This window comes from Meleagris gallopavo, chromosome 10, assembly GCF_000146605.3.
Source record: "Meleagris gallopavo isolate NT-WF06-2002-E0010 breed Aviagen turkey brand Nicholas breeding stock chromosome 10, Turkey_5.1, whole genome shotgun sequence".
NCBI classification, from domain to species: Eukaryota; Metazoa; Chordata; class Aves; order Galliformes; family Phasianidae; genus Meleagris; species Meleagris gallopavo.
The window spans coordinates 2,151,411-2,164,855 of record NC_015020.2 but is presented as its reverse complement, the minus strand read 5'-3'; the positions used below and the strand labels follow the sequence as shown (position 1 = coordinate 2,164,855).

At 43.3% G+C, this 13,445-nt stretch overlaps 1 protein-coding gene across 9 annotated transcripts in view; it reads left to right on the top strand.

The window, feature by feature from the left end:
• Positions 1–13,439, top strand: part of RNF2 (ring finger protein 2) — a 14,367-nt gene extending 928 nt beyond the window's left edge. The window contains exons 1-9 of one of the 9 annotated variants that reach the window (XM_019618431.2): positions 2,505–3,132; positions 3,832–3,920; positions 4,267–4,470; positions 7,728–7,816; positions 8,019–8,179; positions 8,951–9,166; positions 9,932–10,204; positions 11,275–11,446; positions 12,384–13,439. In XM_019618431.2, coding sequence (XP_019473976.1) covers positions 7,730–7,816; positions 8,019–8,179; positions 8,951–9,166; positions 9,932–10,204; positions 11,275–11,446; positions 12,384–12,485 — 1,011 coding nt within the window. In that variant the 5' untranslated portion in view covers positions 2,505–3,132; positions 3,832–3,920; positions 4,267–4,470; positions 7,728–7,729 and the 3' untranslated portion in view covers positions 12,486–13,439. The other 8 variants (XM_031554748.1, XM_031554747.1, XM_031554746.1 and 5 more) reach the window with 8 other exon arrangements.
• Positions 13,440–13,445: the final 6 nt, after the last annotated feature.

Here is a 13,445-nt window from a genome sequence, read left to right as displayed (position 1 = left end):
GTGTCACGGCGTCACGCCGGCGCGCGGAGCCTCAGCCAGCAGCCCCGGCCCCTTATCGCGTTATCGGCGCGAGGTGCGTGCCGTGCGGCTCTGCCTGCCGCCCTTTTGTCTCCGCGAAGCTTGCGCTTGCGGGACCTGCGGAGCTCTGGGCCCTCTGATGCTGCCCCGCAACGCGCTGTGTGTGAAACGGGCGCTGAGCCGCGTGTGGGATGTTGACCGTAAGCTGTTGGCTTATGGAGCGTGACTGGCTCAACCAAGTGTCTGAAATGCAGCATTTCAGTCTGATAAATCAGAATGCAGCCCTGTGTAGAAGCGGCCACAGCTCCATCTGTGTGGTAGCTGTGTGTTGCATGCGGGCTTTTAAGGATTAAAGGGAATCGCTTGCGTGTGGAAAACCGGCTGGTGTGTGAATGAAATCATTTTTGCTTGGAGAGAGCTCTTCAATCAAACGTGCCATTCGTTCAGTGATGAGGAATTGATTTGTCATAGGACTGCCCTCAAGGGGTGCTGTCGTTTGTATTCACCTATGTTTTCATTAAGAAACTTTTGTAATGAGAAGATTTGATGTTCTTCCATGTCAGAGCTGGCGTTCAGCTTGTCAGCTGTGACAGAGGTTTGGTTTGAGGACATGGCTGAGCAGAATCTGGTATCTTTGGAAATGTGCTGCGTGAGGGATCAGTGCTGTCAGCCCTTCTAGGTGGGAGGAATTATTACCACACAAATGTTGGCCATATCTGCACTATCAGTTCCAAGCTTTGTGTCTTCATCAGGCTTCAGTGCTGGGACTCAAGTAATCCCAGGGCTTCCTTAGAGGTCATTTTCACACACAGAGTGGTGAAGCACTGGAAACAGGTTGCCCAAGGAGGTGGTTGTGGTTGCCCCATTCCTGCAGGCATTCAAGGCCAGGCTGGATGTGGCTCTGGGCAGCCTGGTCTGCTGGTTGGCGACCTGCACATAGCTGGGGGTTGGAACTGGATGAGCATTGTGCTCCTTTGCAACCCAGGCCATTCTATGATTCTATGATTGGCTCTGGGAGTGATGGTTAAGAAATGCCTCATTTTCTACATTCGCCTTCATAACAGCAGGCTGCAGTTATGCAGTTACTTCATCAGTACTCCTGTGTGTTCTAGGGGGATGTCTGGCAATCTGTGGAGCAAAGGGACTTGCTTGGGCATCTTTGGTGACCAATGCAGAGTTCTGGTGATTTTGAGTCTTTTTTTATCATGAAACAGCAGTGTGATGGGTATCTGTAGCACAGCTGTCTGTTTTAAACATGAAGTAGCTGTTGGGATGCACAGATTTTTTCAGCGTCTCTTAAATATTTCTCTTTCTTTCCTCCATGCTTTTTCGTTGTTGCTTAAATGCCCTTTACCTATTTTTACTGACTAGAACAGCAGTTTAGCAACGATACAAAGAAAGAGGTTGGAGAATGGACATTGCTTAGCCTAAATTTTGTTCTGTTTGTTGGTGAAGATAAGTGGTCTTAAATTCTTCATTTCCTGAGGAATGAGCAGAGTTCAGTATTATGGAGCTGTTCAGACTTGTTGTGACGGGAAGTATTTTAGGAATTACTGTCTGCCTTCCCCCTCTTGTGAGAGGGAGAGCTCTCCCAGGCATCAGGGAGCTGACAGCAACATTCTGCCAACTGAAAATCTGATCTGTTCCTTACTCTGCACCATTCAGGTATAAAAGTAAACTGTTTTGGATGATTACTGGATTTAAGTTGTGTAAGTATTGCTCTTGTACTACTGTTTATAAAATACAGAGCTTTATTTGAGAGAGAAATAACTTGTTAGCTGTCACCCAGCTTCCGAGGAAAGCTGCGTGCCAGTGTTACAATGTGGTTTCTGTGCATCTATTGTAGGTCAATCATGTGTGGGATTGCTGGACTCTTTTTTTTGCCTCTCAAAGCTTGTGTGGGTTTATTTTCTGTTTATTAACAACCAAGTAGAGGAAGCCATCTTTTGTTGTTACCCAGGAAATTAGGTCGCTATTAGCTGTGATTAGCTTCCACTGCTAAGTGGGTGAGCAACTCCTTGTGGTTAACAAACATATCCCCAGAAGAACTGAAAAACAAGTGAATTCCTTGATCTGATATTCTCAAAATTTCTCCCACAACATGAACTCATCAGAAATCTGAGGCTTCCTGCCATTTTATTAATGTAATGTGATGAATAGTAAGTATGTTATATGCCAAAGAGAAGGATCACAGAATCACAGAATGGCCAGGGTTGGAAGGGACCTCAAGGATGATGAATCTCCAACCCCCCTGCCACATGTAGGGCCACCAACCTCCAACTTCATAGCAGCCCAGGCTGCCCTAGGCCCCATCCAACCTGGCCTTGATCACCTCCAGGGATGGACGGGTCATCCACAGCCTCTCTGGGCAGCTGTTCCAGCACCTCACCGCTCTCATAGCAAAGAACTTCCCCCTGACATCCAACCTCAATCTGCCCTCCCTCAACTTCAAACCATTTCCCCTTGTCCTGCAGTTATCTACCCTTTCAAAGAGTTGATTCCCCTCCCCCGTTTGTAGGCTCCCTTTAGGTACTGAAAGAATGAGCAGATGGCTGACTGTGTGGTCTCAGAGGCTCAGGGAAAGCAGCATGTCTCATTTATGGCATGTTTGTCTCGAGCCTGTGTAGAGTTTCTTGCGGCAGCATGGACCTGTGCCCTGAGACAGAACAGCCTGCTAAAGGAGTGGCTGAGTGGGCATCTGTGTTTACTGTTGTTGAAATCGCAAATAGGGAAGAAATCAAATTGCATTGATTTCCTAGTGGAAGTGGAAGAGTACCTGGCTTCTAAATCACTGCAGTCAGAGTCTGGTGTGGTCATTTCTAGGTGTGAACACCTTGCTGGTGCGTGAGTCTTCTGCCTTGGCTTCTGCAATGGCCAGGGCAGCCGCTGCTGTGGATGGGAGCAATTCTCTTAACAAATGAAATGTGGAAGTAATATATCATGCTCCTGTTTCTTGTTGTCCTTTGAAGGCTTTGCTCGTATTCACAGTATTGCAGAGTCCAGGTCTGGATGCTGAGGGCATCGAACAGCACTCGGAGGGTGAGGAAGGAGTCTGAAAGCTCTGGCCGTGCTTCCTTCAGGCAGGAGATATGGTCTGGGGGCCTGCACTGCAAGGTGAAATTCAATCCATGTTTGTTATCATCACCAAAACTTAGTTCACTTGTCTCTTTTTTTGGTCACTTCTACTAGCATGAGCTTCACTGGATTGTTCCTTAGGTGTAAAAGTAGATAGCAGCTGGTTTATATGGGGTCATAGCACAAATGTTTCCTTAGGGCAGAATGAGCAGCTTGACAACCAGATTGGAGATGCTGCTGTGCTCTGTGGATCAGTTCATTTCAGTGCTGGTAAATGGTGAATGGCAACTAGCTGGAAGATGCCGTGTCTTAAGGCACCAGGCAACTCACTTTCTTCTTCAGGAGAATAAATATGATGAAGAAGCTGTGAAATGCCCTCTGCTAGCAAGCTGTGTATTTCAGAAATGCTGGTATTTCTCAGATGTCATCTGACAGGGAGCCTGCTGTGGGTTTCTTAATGACACTGTGTCAGTTGTTGCTAGTAGGATTTTCTTATGTCTATGAGAAATGCCTGTTGAGTTTATAGGATTGGTGATGGGAAAAAGGAGATTTGGAACTTGTTACTGAGAAAACTAAAAACTGAGTGGTGTTATTGCGGGGAACAGTCACACTGGGAAACCTTCTGTAGTGCTGTGCCTTGGGTTTCTCTGCCTTTCTTGGCTTTGTGGCTACTCTGGGATGTCTTTGAGTCCGTTGTCTTGAATTAATTATGCCTTATTTCTTTCTCTTGAATGGCAGTTCTGTTGGGCAGAAATGAGGTGGTGTGCCTGCTAGCTGCTCCCTGCAGGCTGGCAACTTTGGATTTTTCTGTTGGACTGCCTAAAAAGGTAGGGCTTTGTAATTCTTGCTTTGGGAAGAACCATAGCTTCCCTAATCTTTATGTACTTCCAATGCTGAGTGTGTTCAAAGAGCACCTCATGTGATCTAATCTATTCCTGATTCAAACTTTGTTATTGAAAGTAATGGAACAGAAGGAACACATCTGAACCTTCCTCGGGTGACCTTTTCTTGTGGCTTCCACATTTCGAGCAACTGAGGAGCAATTTTAAGTGGCAAATGAGAGAACCCCATAAAATGTCTTAAAGACCCTGTGATTTCAAGCAAACTGACTTCTGACTTCTTAGAATGTGTATTCACTGTACTACAAATAAAATCTGTAATATTTTCATACAGAACAGGCTGGTATTGTAAATGTACTTGAAAGCACTTGAATGCTCATCTCTGTAATTACTTCTGTGAATAAACTAAGGAAGCTGGATGGCAGAGAACCAAGTGGAAGCATTGTTAAGATGGGATTATGATGGTTGTCGCAGTGTCTGCACCATTATTCAGTTGTCTGGGAAGAGCATAATGGCAGCAGTGGAACCCACAGTGGAGGTAGGCAGGGTTTCTTTCTGGGCTGACACCATTTTTGCTCCTGCAGGAAGGTTTGAGGAGAGGTGGAAGCATGGAGATGCTTGATGGGGTTGTGGTGGTGCCGGTGGCTGTGGAGATGCATTTCCAAAGTCCAGTGTGGCATCTAGGGATGGTGCTTTGACAAAAACGTGATGGATTTCTTATTTCCCAGCAGTGCTGTTGCCCAAGGAGTTACTTGTGTGCTGCTTTTGTCTCGTTCGTGGAGTATGTAACAACAAGGTGTAGCATTAATTGTTCTAATTCATAGGTTCTGCCCCACAAGCAAAGTGCAAAGACGTGCTTGTTTGCAGGCTGCATATACGGGTGGAAAGCATAGTGCAAGTACTTGTTGATTCTTATCAGATATGACTTTTGAAGCATGTAATTGCTTCATGGTTTGTATTAAATTGGCATTTTTTGCATGTTGTAGGCATCTACAGAGGAGCTCACTTATGTTACTGTGACATATTAATTGATCAGTGTCTGGTGACAGCTCTGAAATTAGCCTATGAGTGTATCTTACCAGTGTTCTGTGAGAGCAGCTGAATCAATTCACCTAATAACCTTCCTTTTGCATTCTGTGCCTTTATATCTTCTCAAATTTTCATCCTCATGAATTTGCAGTTTGACTGCCAATCCATCAGCATCTACAGCTCTGTTCTAAGAGTTACAAGTCTGAAATTCTGTCAGTCTAAGCTCTGAAGGAGAGGATTGCTCTACTCAAAACCCAAGGCACTCTTGGATGCTAATGGCCACTTGAAATGTACGTGAAGGGAAGAGACAGTGTATTCTTGGGAAATGTTTGTATGGTGTTCTGGGTCTCATTTTTCACTTAGACAAAAATATGAATGTTTCTGCTGTCTTGGGGGTCAGCTGACAGAGAGGAATTTCTGCCCTTGTTCTAAATTGAATGGAGGGGCTCATAAATGGATTGAGTTGGAAGAGACCTTAAAGATCATTGAGATCCAACCCCCTTCCTTGGACGGATTTGCCAGTAACAAGAGTGGGCTGCCCAGGGCCCCATCCTGCCTGGCCTTGAATGCCTCCAGGCACGGGGCATCCACAGCCTCTCTGGGCAGCCTGTGCCAGCACCTCACCTCTGAGTAAAGAATTTTTTTCCTAATATCTAATCTGAATCTCCCCTCTTTTAGTTTAAAGCCATTCCTTCTTGTCCTGCCATGTAAAAAGCTGCTCCTCCCTCCTGCTTATAAGCTCCCTTCAAGTGCTGGAAGGCCACAATGCTCCAAGCTAAATAAGCCCAGCTCCTTCAACCCTTCTCCATAGGAGAGGTGCTCCAGCTCTCTGATCTCTTCATGGCCCTTCTCTGGACCCACTCCAACAATTCTGCGTCCTTCTTGTGGTGAGGGCCTCAGGCTTGGACACAGTAGTGCAGATGGGGCCTCACAAGGGCAGAGCAGAAGAGAACAGTCTCCTCTATGCCTGCAGCCACCCCTCAGTTGATGCAGCCCAGGATGCAATTGGCCATCCTGGCTGCAAATGAACACCGCTGGCTCATGTCCAGCTTTACGTCCACCAGGAGCCCCAAATCCTTCTGTGCAGGAAAAGAATTCTTCTGCCAGTCTGTACACGTATCCAGGATTGCTCTGCCCCAAGTGCAGCACCTTGCACTTAGCCATGTTGAACCTCATTTGGTTCATGTGGGCCCACTTTTTAAGCCTGTCCAGGTCCCGTTGGATAGCATCCCTCCCTTCTATGGTCGGTGCTCAGAGATCAGCCAGTCATGAGCAGATCTAAGGGAGAGCTTGGTGGTTGTGGTTCTGAGCCTGCCAGGTTATGCTTGCATGGTCAAGGCAATTTTAGGTCAGAATGTGGAGTTGGTGAAGCTTGATCCTTTACATAGGTGCCAGCTGTTGGTGTTGCTGCAGTGAGATTGTGGCAGTGAGAAGCAGTGTGATCCAAACTGATGTTCAACATTGTCATCGGGGAAAGAAATCAAACCTCATTCAGGTGCGTTTGTTAGGGCCAGTATGGATTTGGAAACAGATTATAAGAAGTATGGGAGCAGGAAGAATGCTACTGAGCCTCCTCTTATTCATGAGATGCGATGAGGTTACTTCTTATTTCTTTCCCTTTTCAGCCTCTGTGAATTAACCCTGTTTCCACTGTGTTCTGATCTCAACTCTGTGTTCCAGAGGCAGAGGAGGTGTTCACTAGTGTCCAAGAGGGCCATATGGATCTCTCTGCTTTCAGCTAGCTTTAAGGCCAGTATTTTTCCTCTTGCAATCCCAAAGTGCTGTCACTGCATGCTTTAGGATGAGAATTAAGTACACTGCATCTGAGATGAGAAGCTTTTAGAATAAAGCCTATTGATTGTATATCATGACATTTGTACTGTGTCTCCTGCAGTGTGGCCTCCTGTGTGTTGCAGTAATGTTAACATGCTTGTTCTCCAGGCTGGTATTTTGGCTGGAACAGCCATCATGCTAACAAGCATGAGCACTTGGGTTTGGGCAGGATGTGCTTGTGCATGTGGTGATCTCTGCTGTGGGCCATTGCAAGGAGTTCTTTGCTGCTGGAGCTGTTTGATGTTTGAAGTAGCCGTTTCTGGGGTGCCCCAGCACATCTCTTTACAAAGTAATGGTCATGCCTACTTTATGTCAGGCTTTACTTCTGGTTTGGGTCTTTTTTTTCTGTAAGATGAGAAAACTAATTTGTGAGCTTGGAGAAGAACAGATACAGATCTTTGCGGAGCTGCTTTCCTTGCTCTTAATTAAAGCTTACAAAGTAAGAGAGGTTCACTCTTTTCCTGTAGAACTTGATGAATTTGAAACTAGATTATAACATGCCTGGTAGATGCAAATCAAATCAGCAGCCAAATGTGGATTCTAAGGGTTTGGAAATACAAGCCTAGCTTTAAATAAAAAGGCAATAAGAGAAACTTATTTGAGCGGGGTGTGTGTATGTGAGAACGTATCCTGTGCAGGCCTACGCTATGGGCCTTTCAGTTCTATCTCACTTCTGCTTAACAGCCTGAATGGAGTTTTGCAAAATAGTCATGGCTGGGGAGTTCCTTCAGTGTCTCTGGAGTGGGGCAGTGACAGGGATTTGCAGTGCCTCAGTGGTTTCTTGCTGTGTTTCTGTACTGTGGGCATTAAGGCTGCAGGGGCTGGAACCCTGGGGAACAGATCACTTAGAGGAAGGCCTGCTTGGGAGAGAGGGGAGCTGGTTCTGGAGCCAGGTGCACCTGACCATGTCATTTTGTTCTCTTCTGCTTTCAGCCATGTCTCAAGCCGTGCAGACCAACGGGACGCAGCCTTTAAGCAAAACCTGGGAGCTCAGCTTGTACGAGTTGCAAAGAACACCTCAGGTAATGTGTGCTGAAGAGCTGGGCTTTGGACAGAGTTTGGTCTTTATTTGATACCTTTAGGAACTTGAGGTCTGTGGTTTTCCTTTCCTGATGTGGTTGAATATGTTCCTTGTTGTATTCTTGTGTCTTTGTCTGAAGGTAATAACACATGCAATCTCTGTGTGAAATTTCCTTAAAGAACTTTTACTTTGTTTTACACCAGGAAGCGATCACTGATGGCTTGGAAATCGTGGTGTCACCCAGGAGCCTGCACAGCGAACTCATGTGTCCCATTTGTTTGGATATGTTAAAAAACACCATGACGACAAAAGAGTGTTTGCATCGTTTCTGTGCTGACTGTATCATTACAGCCCTCAGGAGCGGGTATGGAAATAGCAGGACAAGGAAAAGGGATTTCCTTTCAGATGAAAATGTGATCCTTTAAGCCCTGAGCACTGCTGTTTCTGAGGATGGCCATTACTGCAGTGTTCACAATGAATTCACTCTGCCTGTGGAAAATCTGATGAGTAATTAGCAGAAACACTCTTCTCATGAAAGAGAAACAAGAAAAGCTGTCCTAAATAAAGAGATCACTGATATTTCTGTTACTGAGGCCTCTTGCTTTTACAAGAAAAACAAAAAACGTGTGAACCTGATAAATTAATTAAATTAGAACAGAATGTTGGGAAGGACAAGACTGAGTTTTAGTTTTCACAGAAATTGGTGCTTGAACTCCAAAATGGGTTCCTTTATCTTTGTTTCGTTCTGCAGGTCCTATGAAGGACTGTACCTTTGAATATAATTTCCATTAAAAATGGACATTTCTAAGTAAAAATAAAGCCAGAAGATTAAGGGGAAAAAATTGTAGCATAGAACTCCTTGATTCTTCAGTCAAAATACATTTTGTTTAAACATATCTTAAATAAACACACTTTAAAAATTATAGCAAGGAGATGTTTGTTTTTTTTCGTTTTTTTTTTTCTGTTTAAGTATCTTGAGCTATCTGATTTGTCAAAAGATAGAAGCCCCATTCCATTCCAGATGTATTGTAAAGCTGAGTCATGATGGGTGCTTTCTCTAACAGTTGCAGCATTAAGACTGACTTCTGTCACTGCCAGAGACTTAATATTGTTCCCTCTCCTTATTCATATCTAGCAACAAAGAATGTCCCACCTGTCGTAAAAAGCTGGTGTCAAAAAGATCGCTGCGACCTGATCCCAATTTTGATGCTCTCATCAGTAAAATTTATCCAAGCCGTGATGAATATGAAGCGCATCAGGAGAGAGTGCTAGCAAGAATCAGTAAACACAACAACCAGCAAGCTTTAAGTCACAGCATTGAAGAAGGACTAAAGATTCAGGCTATGAACAGGTATGTAGTTCACATAATTTGTTCACATTGTCTCCCTTAATGCTAGAAATATGCCACCTCCTCACTCTCTGTATAGCAAGGGATTCTTCTCTTCCTCTCTGAAGGCTGCCAACTTTTCAACTTTTGTTTTAAAAAATGTTATTAGTTTTATTGTTTTATTAGTAAATAGGAATTTTCGTATCACTGCCTGCAGCTTTACTGGCAGACACATGTTGTGTTGCCAGTTTACGGGCATCATTCATTAGACCCCATCTGGAGTACAGGGGCCCCCAGCACAAGAAAGATGTAGAGCTGTTGGAGGGCCACAAAGATACTCAGTGGACTGGAGCACCTGTTCTGTGAAGAAAGGCTTGTTGAGACTGGGGGGGAGAAGGCTACAGGGAGGAGTTAGGAAGGACACCCCAAACTTTCTTCTGATACATTATGCTTGTTCTAAATCACAAATGAATTCATATTTTGATTAAAATACTTTTCTGTTTTGTGTAAGGGGTAAAATTAACTGAATGAAGTTTAAAATGATCTTACGACATGCCTAAAATGCGTTTGAGGAGTAGGGAAAAATATGCAGTTTTGTATATGGGTATCTTTTTGTAAGATAGGACGTGTGTTATTTTTTAAATGTAAGTATCTGTGGAATGTTTCATGCTTGTGAATGCATAGTTCATGTTATATCAAACTTCTGGCTTGACTGAGAAGAGAGATGTTGTACAGGTTGGATGAGTTCTGAGTGAGGATTAGTGTTTATTTCTACCTATTTGTCACCAGGTTACAGAGGGGCAAGAAACAACAGATTGAGAATGGCAGTGGAGCAGAAGATAATGGTGACAGTTCACACTGTAGCAATGCCTCAACACACAGCAATCAGGAAGCAGGGCCTAGTAACAAAAGGACCAAAACATCAGATGATTCTGGGCTAGAACTGGACAATAACAACACAGCTGTGGCCATAGACCCCGTACTGGACGGTGCCAGTGAAATAGAATTAGTCTTCAGGCCTCATCCTACCCTCATGGAGAATGACGACAGCGCACAGACGAGGTAAATGGCTTTATTCTGTTTTGTATATTCTGGTTTAATTCTTGCTGTTTCTATTTTCTGTTTATAACTTCTTGGAGCTTTTAAAAATCAGTTTGCTTTGGTTGAACCACCTCGGTTTGAACATACACACCCTTCTCATTGCAGGTCAGATAGATGGTACTGCTCACCTTGTTTCTGTACTGTGTTACATAACAAACTGTTTAAGGCCTTTGGTCAGAGATGAAGGTGGTTTTAAGAGTTTCTTGCAGTTCACAGGAGATACCAGAATGATGGTATGACATCTATTTAAAATAAGATTCTCTGGGAATAAACAAGTCTTGTGCGAGTGTTAGCGTTTTTTTTGGAGCAGCCTTGTATCAGTGTGATTTGTAGGCTGGAAGCTTTGCCTGGCATTTTTCCATCATCCACTGTGAGCACAGACTGCAAATTTTGGATCGCAGCAATGAGGAATCCTGTGAAGTTTCCTCAGATCTCTTCCTGGCTTTCTTTTCTGATGAGACACTTCTCTATACTGTCAGTAAATATATTACTAAATATAAGCTTCATCCAACTCTTTGTTTGGAGTTTTGGAAGACAAAGAGAAAGCAAAGCTTCTGGGGCAGGCTCCTGCAGCGTTTGTGTCAGATTGGAATTCTTGCATAAAGAGGAGCAGGTAATAAGGCAGTAAAGAAGAGTACCTTTAGCAAGGAGCAGAGGGCGATGCATGCATCGCTCTCACACCTTCACGCCTTGCGGATTTTTGTCCCAGAGCTTCAGGCTGCATCCAGGCTCAAAAGATTTCAGCCAGTGTGAGTGGTTGCCCGAACTCCTTGACAGTCTATTAGCAGGCTTTTCATTTCAAGCACATGACCAGGTAGCACTGTCTTCACACTACAAAGAGGAGGAGTGCCTGGGGGAGAAGAGTGAAAAAGATGCAAGAACTCTTTGGAAGGGTGTAATTTGTTAAGCTGTGTGCATGTCAATTTACAGGCCTTTTCACATGTGATGCTTAATGGCTGGGGCAGTTCCAGGTGTCTTTGTGCTATATCTCTAATATGAACATCTGATTATCTTTGTGGTTGCTGTTGCAGATACATCAAGACCTCAGGCAATGCCACTGTTGATCACTTGTCCAAGTACCTAGCTGTGAGATTGGCTCTGGAAGAGCTTCGGAGCAAAGGAGAATCAAACCAGATGAATCTTGACACGGCCAGTGAGAAGCAGTATACTATTTACATAGCTACTGCCAACGGACAGTTCACTGTAAGTGGAAGCTTTAAGTGGAAAACTGAGCATCAGTATGCCTCTGATACAGATATGATTAGAATCCATGCAGTTGGACTTCTCCTGAGTTGACATGGGGATAAAAGTCATGGCACCAGGTTGCTCATTCAGAAGCAGATAGTTTGTTTTGTAGGAAAATGCATGTAGTAGAAGCTTCATTAATAGAAAAAGAAGGCATAGAAATTATTGGGGGAAAAAAACCCACAGTGACGCCAGCAACTATTAGCTGACTTCCTTCAGATGAGGACCTGACCTTTCATTTTACAGTTAAAATTGGAGAGGAAAAACACTACTTCACCTGAGAACTCTCTTTGAAGAGCACTTTCTAGAAGCAGGAAATGTCTATTGAGTGGACTCCACTGCAGTATAATCTTCTGTTACTCCAGTGTAAAAAGGCTACTGTGAACCTTAGATAGGGAAGAATCCCTCCTCTCGGTTACTGACTAGACTAGAAGGTAGTATTGCACTTGGATTGACCTCTGAGCTTAGCCTTATACTTGGGGTTTTTTCTGAATAAAATAAGACTTCTGGTTAAGAGATACACCAGTGTTACATGACAGTCTATTTTGCACAGTGTTTCAAACATGATGATAGAGTAGCCTTTAGAAAAGAAGCAAAGATGGTTCTGGTGTCAATACACCTGCTACTCTCTCTGTTTACATACAGAGGAAACATAAAGTTCACTTTATTTACAACTGTATGCACTTTGTATACAATTAACAAAGCTGTTTTTCGTGCTGTTTTAGTGAGATTGACAGGAGTCTGTAGTAGCTCATTTTACTGCTTTTTGACCATGAGTGTTTAGTCAATAACTTGTTCCTTATTATCAGTGACTTCTTTAAGTCAGTAGTTGTGGATAGATTGCTGCCTGTGCACTATCAGGTCTTCTCACATCTTTTCTGGTGTTTTCTTCTAGGTGTTAAATGGGTCGTTCTCCTTGGAGCTGGTCAGTGAGAAGTACTGGAAAGTGAACAAACCCATGGAACTGTACTATGCACCGACGAAGGAACATAAATAAGCTGTGTTGGAAAACTGAGATGGGACTAACTCTCTTTTTATAGCTATGACTTCTTTAAAATTAAAAGAAAGCACCGTCATTATCTTTATGGACAATACATATGTGATGCCTTCAGGCTCTCTCAGTATACTTATTAATATGATTAGACAGTATTCTTGATTGTATTTAATTTAGACTTTTTTTTCGTTGTTTTTCTCTAGTGCTTGACATGCTTTTGTTCCCAGTGTGTGATAACTGAATGAGTGTTCCAGTTTGGAATGTCTTAATTTTATCCAGGTAAATCTGGATTTCTAATACATTTGACACAATTATAGTAGCCTCTGTGAAGTACTGAGCATTGGATGGCTAAGTCAGTCTATTCAATAGTAATGTATGCCAAGGAATGTGTTAAATGTTGTAATTTGCTAATGGTTATCCATATAAAAGATGGTAGAAAATTGATTTCTGATAGGAAAGATGAATTATTCAGTCTTTTTTTTTTTAAACAAATACAGCTATAGTGAGAAAACGGACACTTTAAAAACCTTGCTACTTACTGAGCTTCAGTGCAAGGTGATTCCTGAAGTTGGTTTGCTTTTTAACAAAACAAAACCAAACAAACCCCAAACCCTTCCCCCTATAGAAATTCCAATCTTGTTTCACACTGCAATTTCCCATCTGACTCCTGTTGCAGTGGTAGTCCTGTCCTCACAAACTTAGTCAAAATCTTACAGAAGTTTTACAGCCCTACTCTGTTCGATATAATAACAGGTTTTCATTGAGAACGTATCAGAACTGTCTGCAAAGAATCAACCTAAATGTCTTTAGAAAGCAAATCCCTTAAATTCCAGCGCACTGACATAATGCAAAGTGAAATATTTTGCTTTACAGAATTCTTGCCACCCAGCTGTGAGCTTATCTCAGCTTCAGTTTGAGTAGGGAGGACTTCAACCATAAGCTGCTCTAAGATTACTTTTTTTT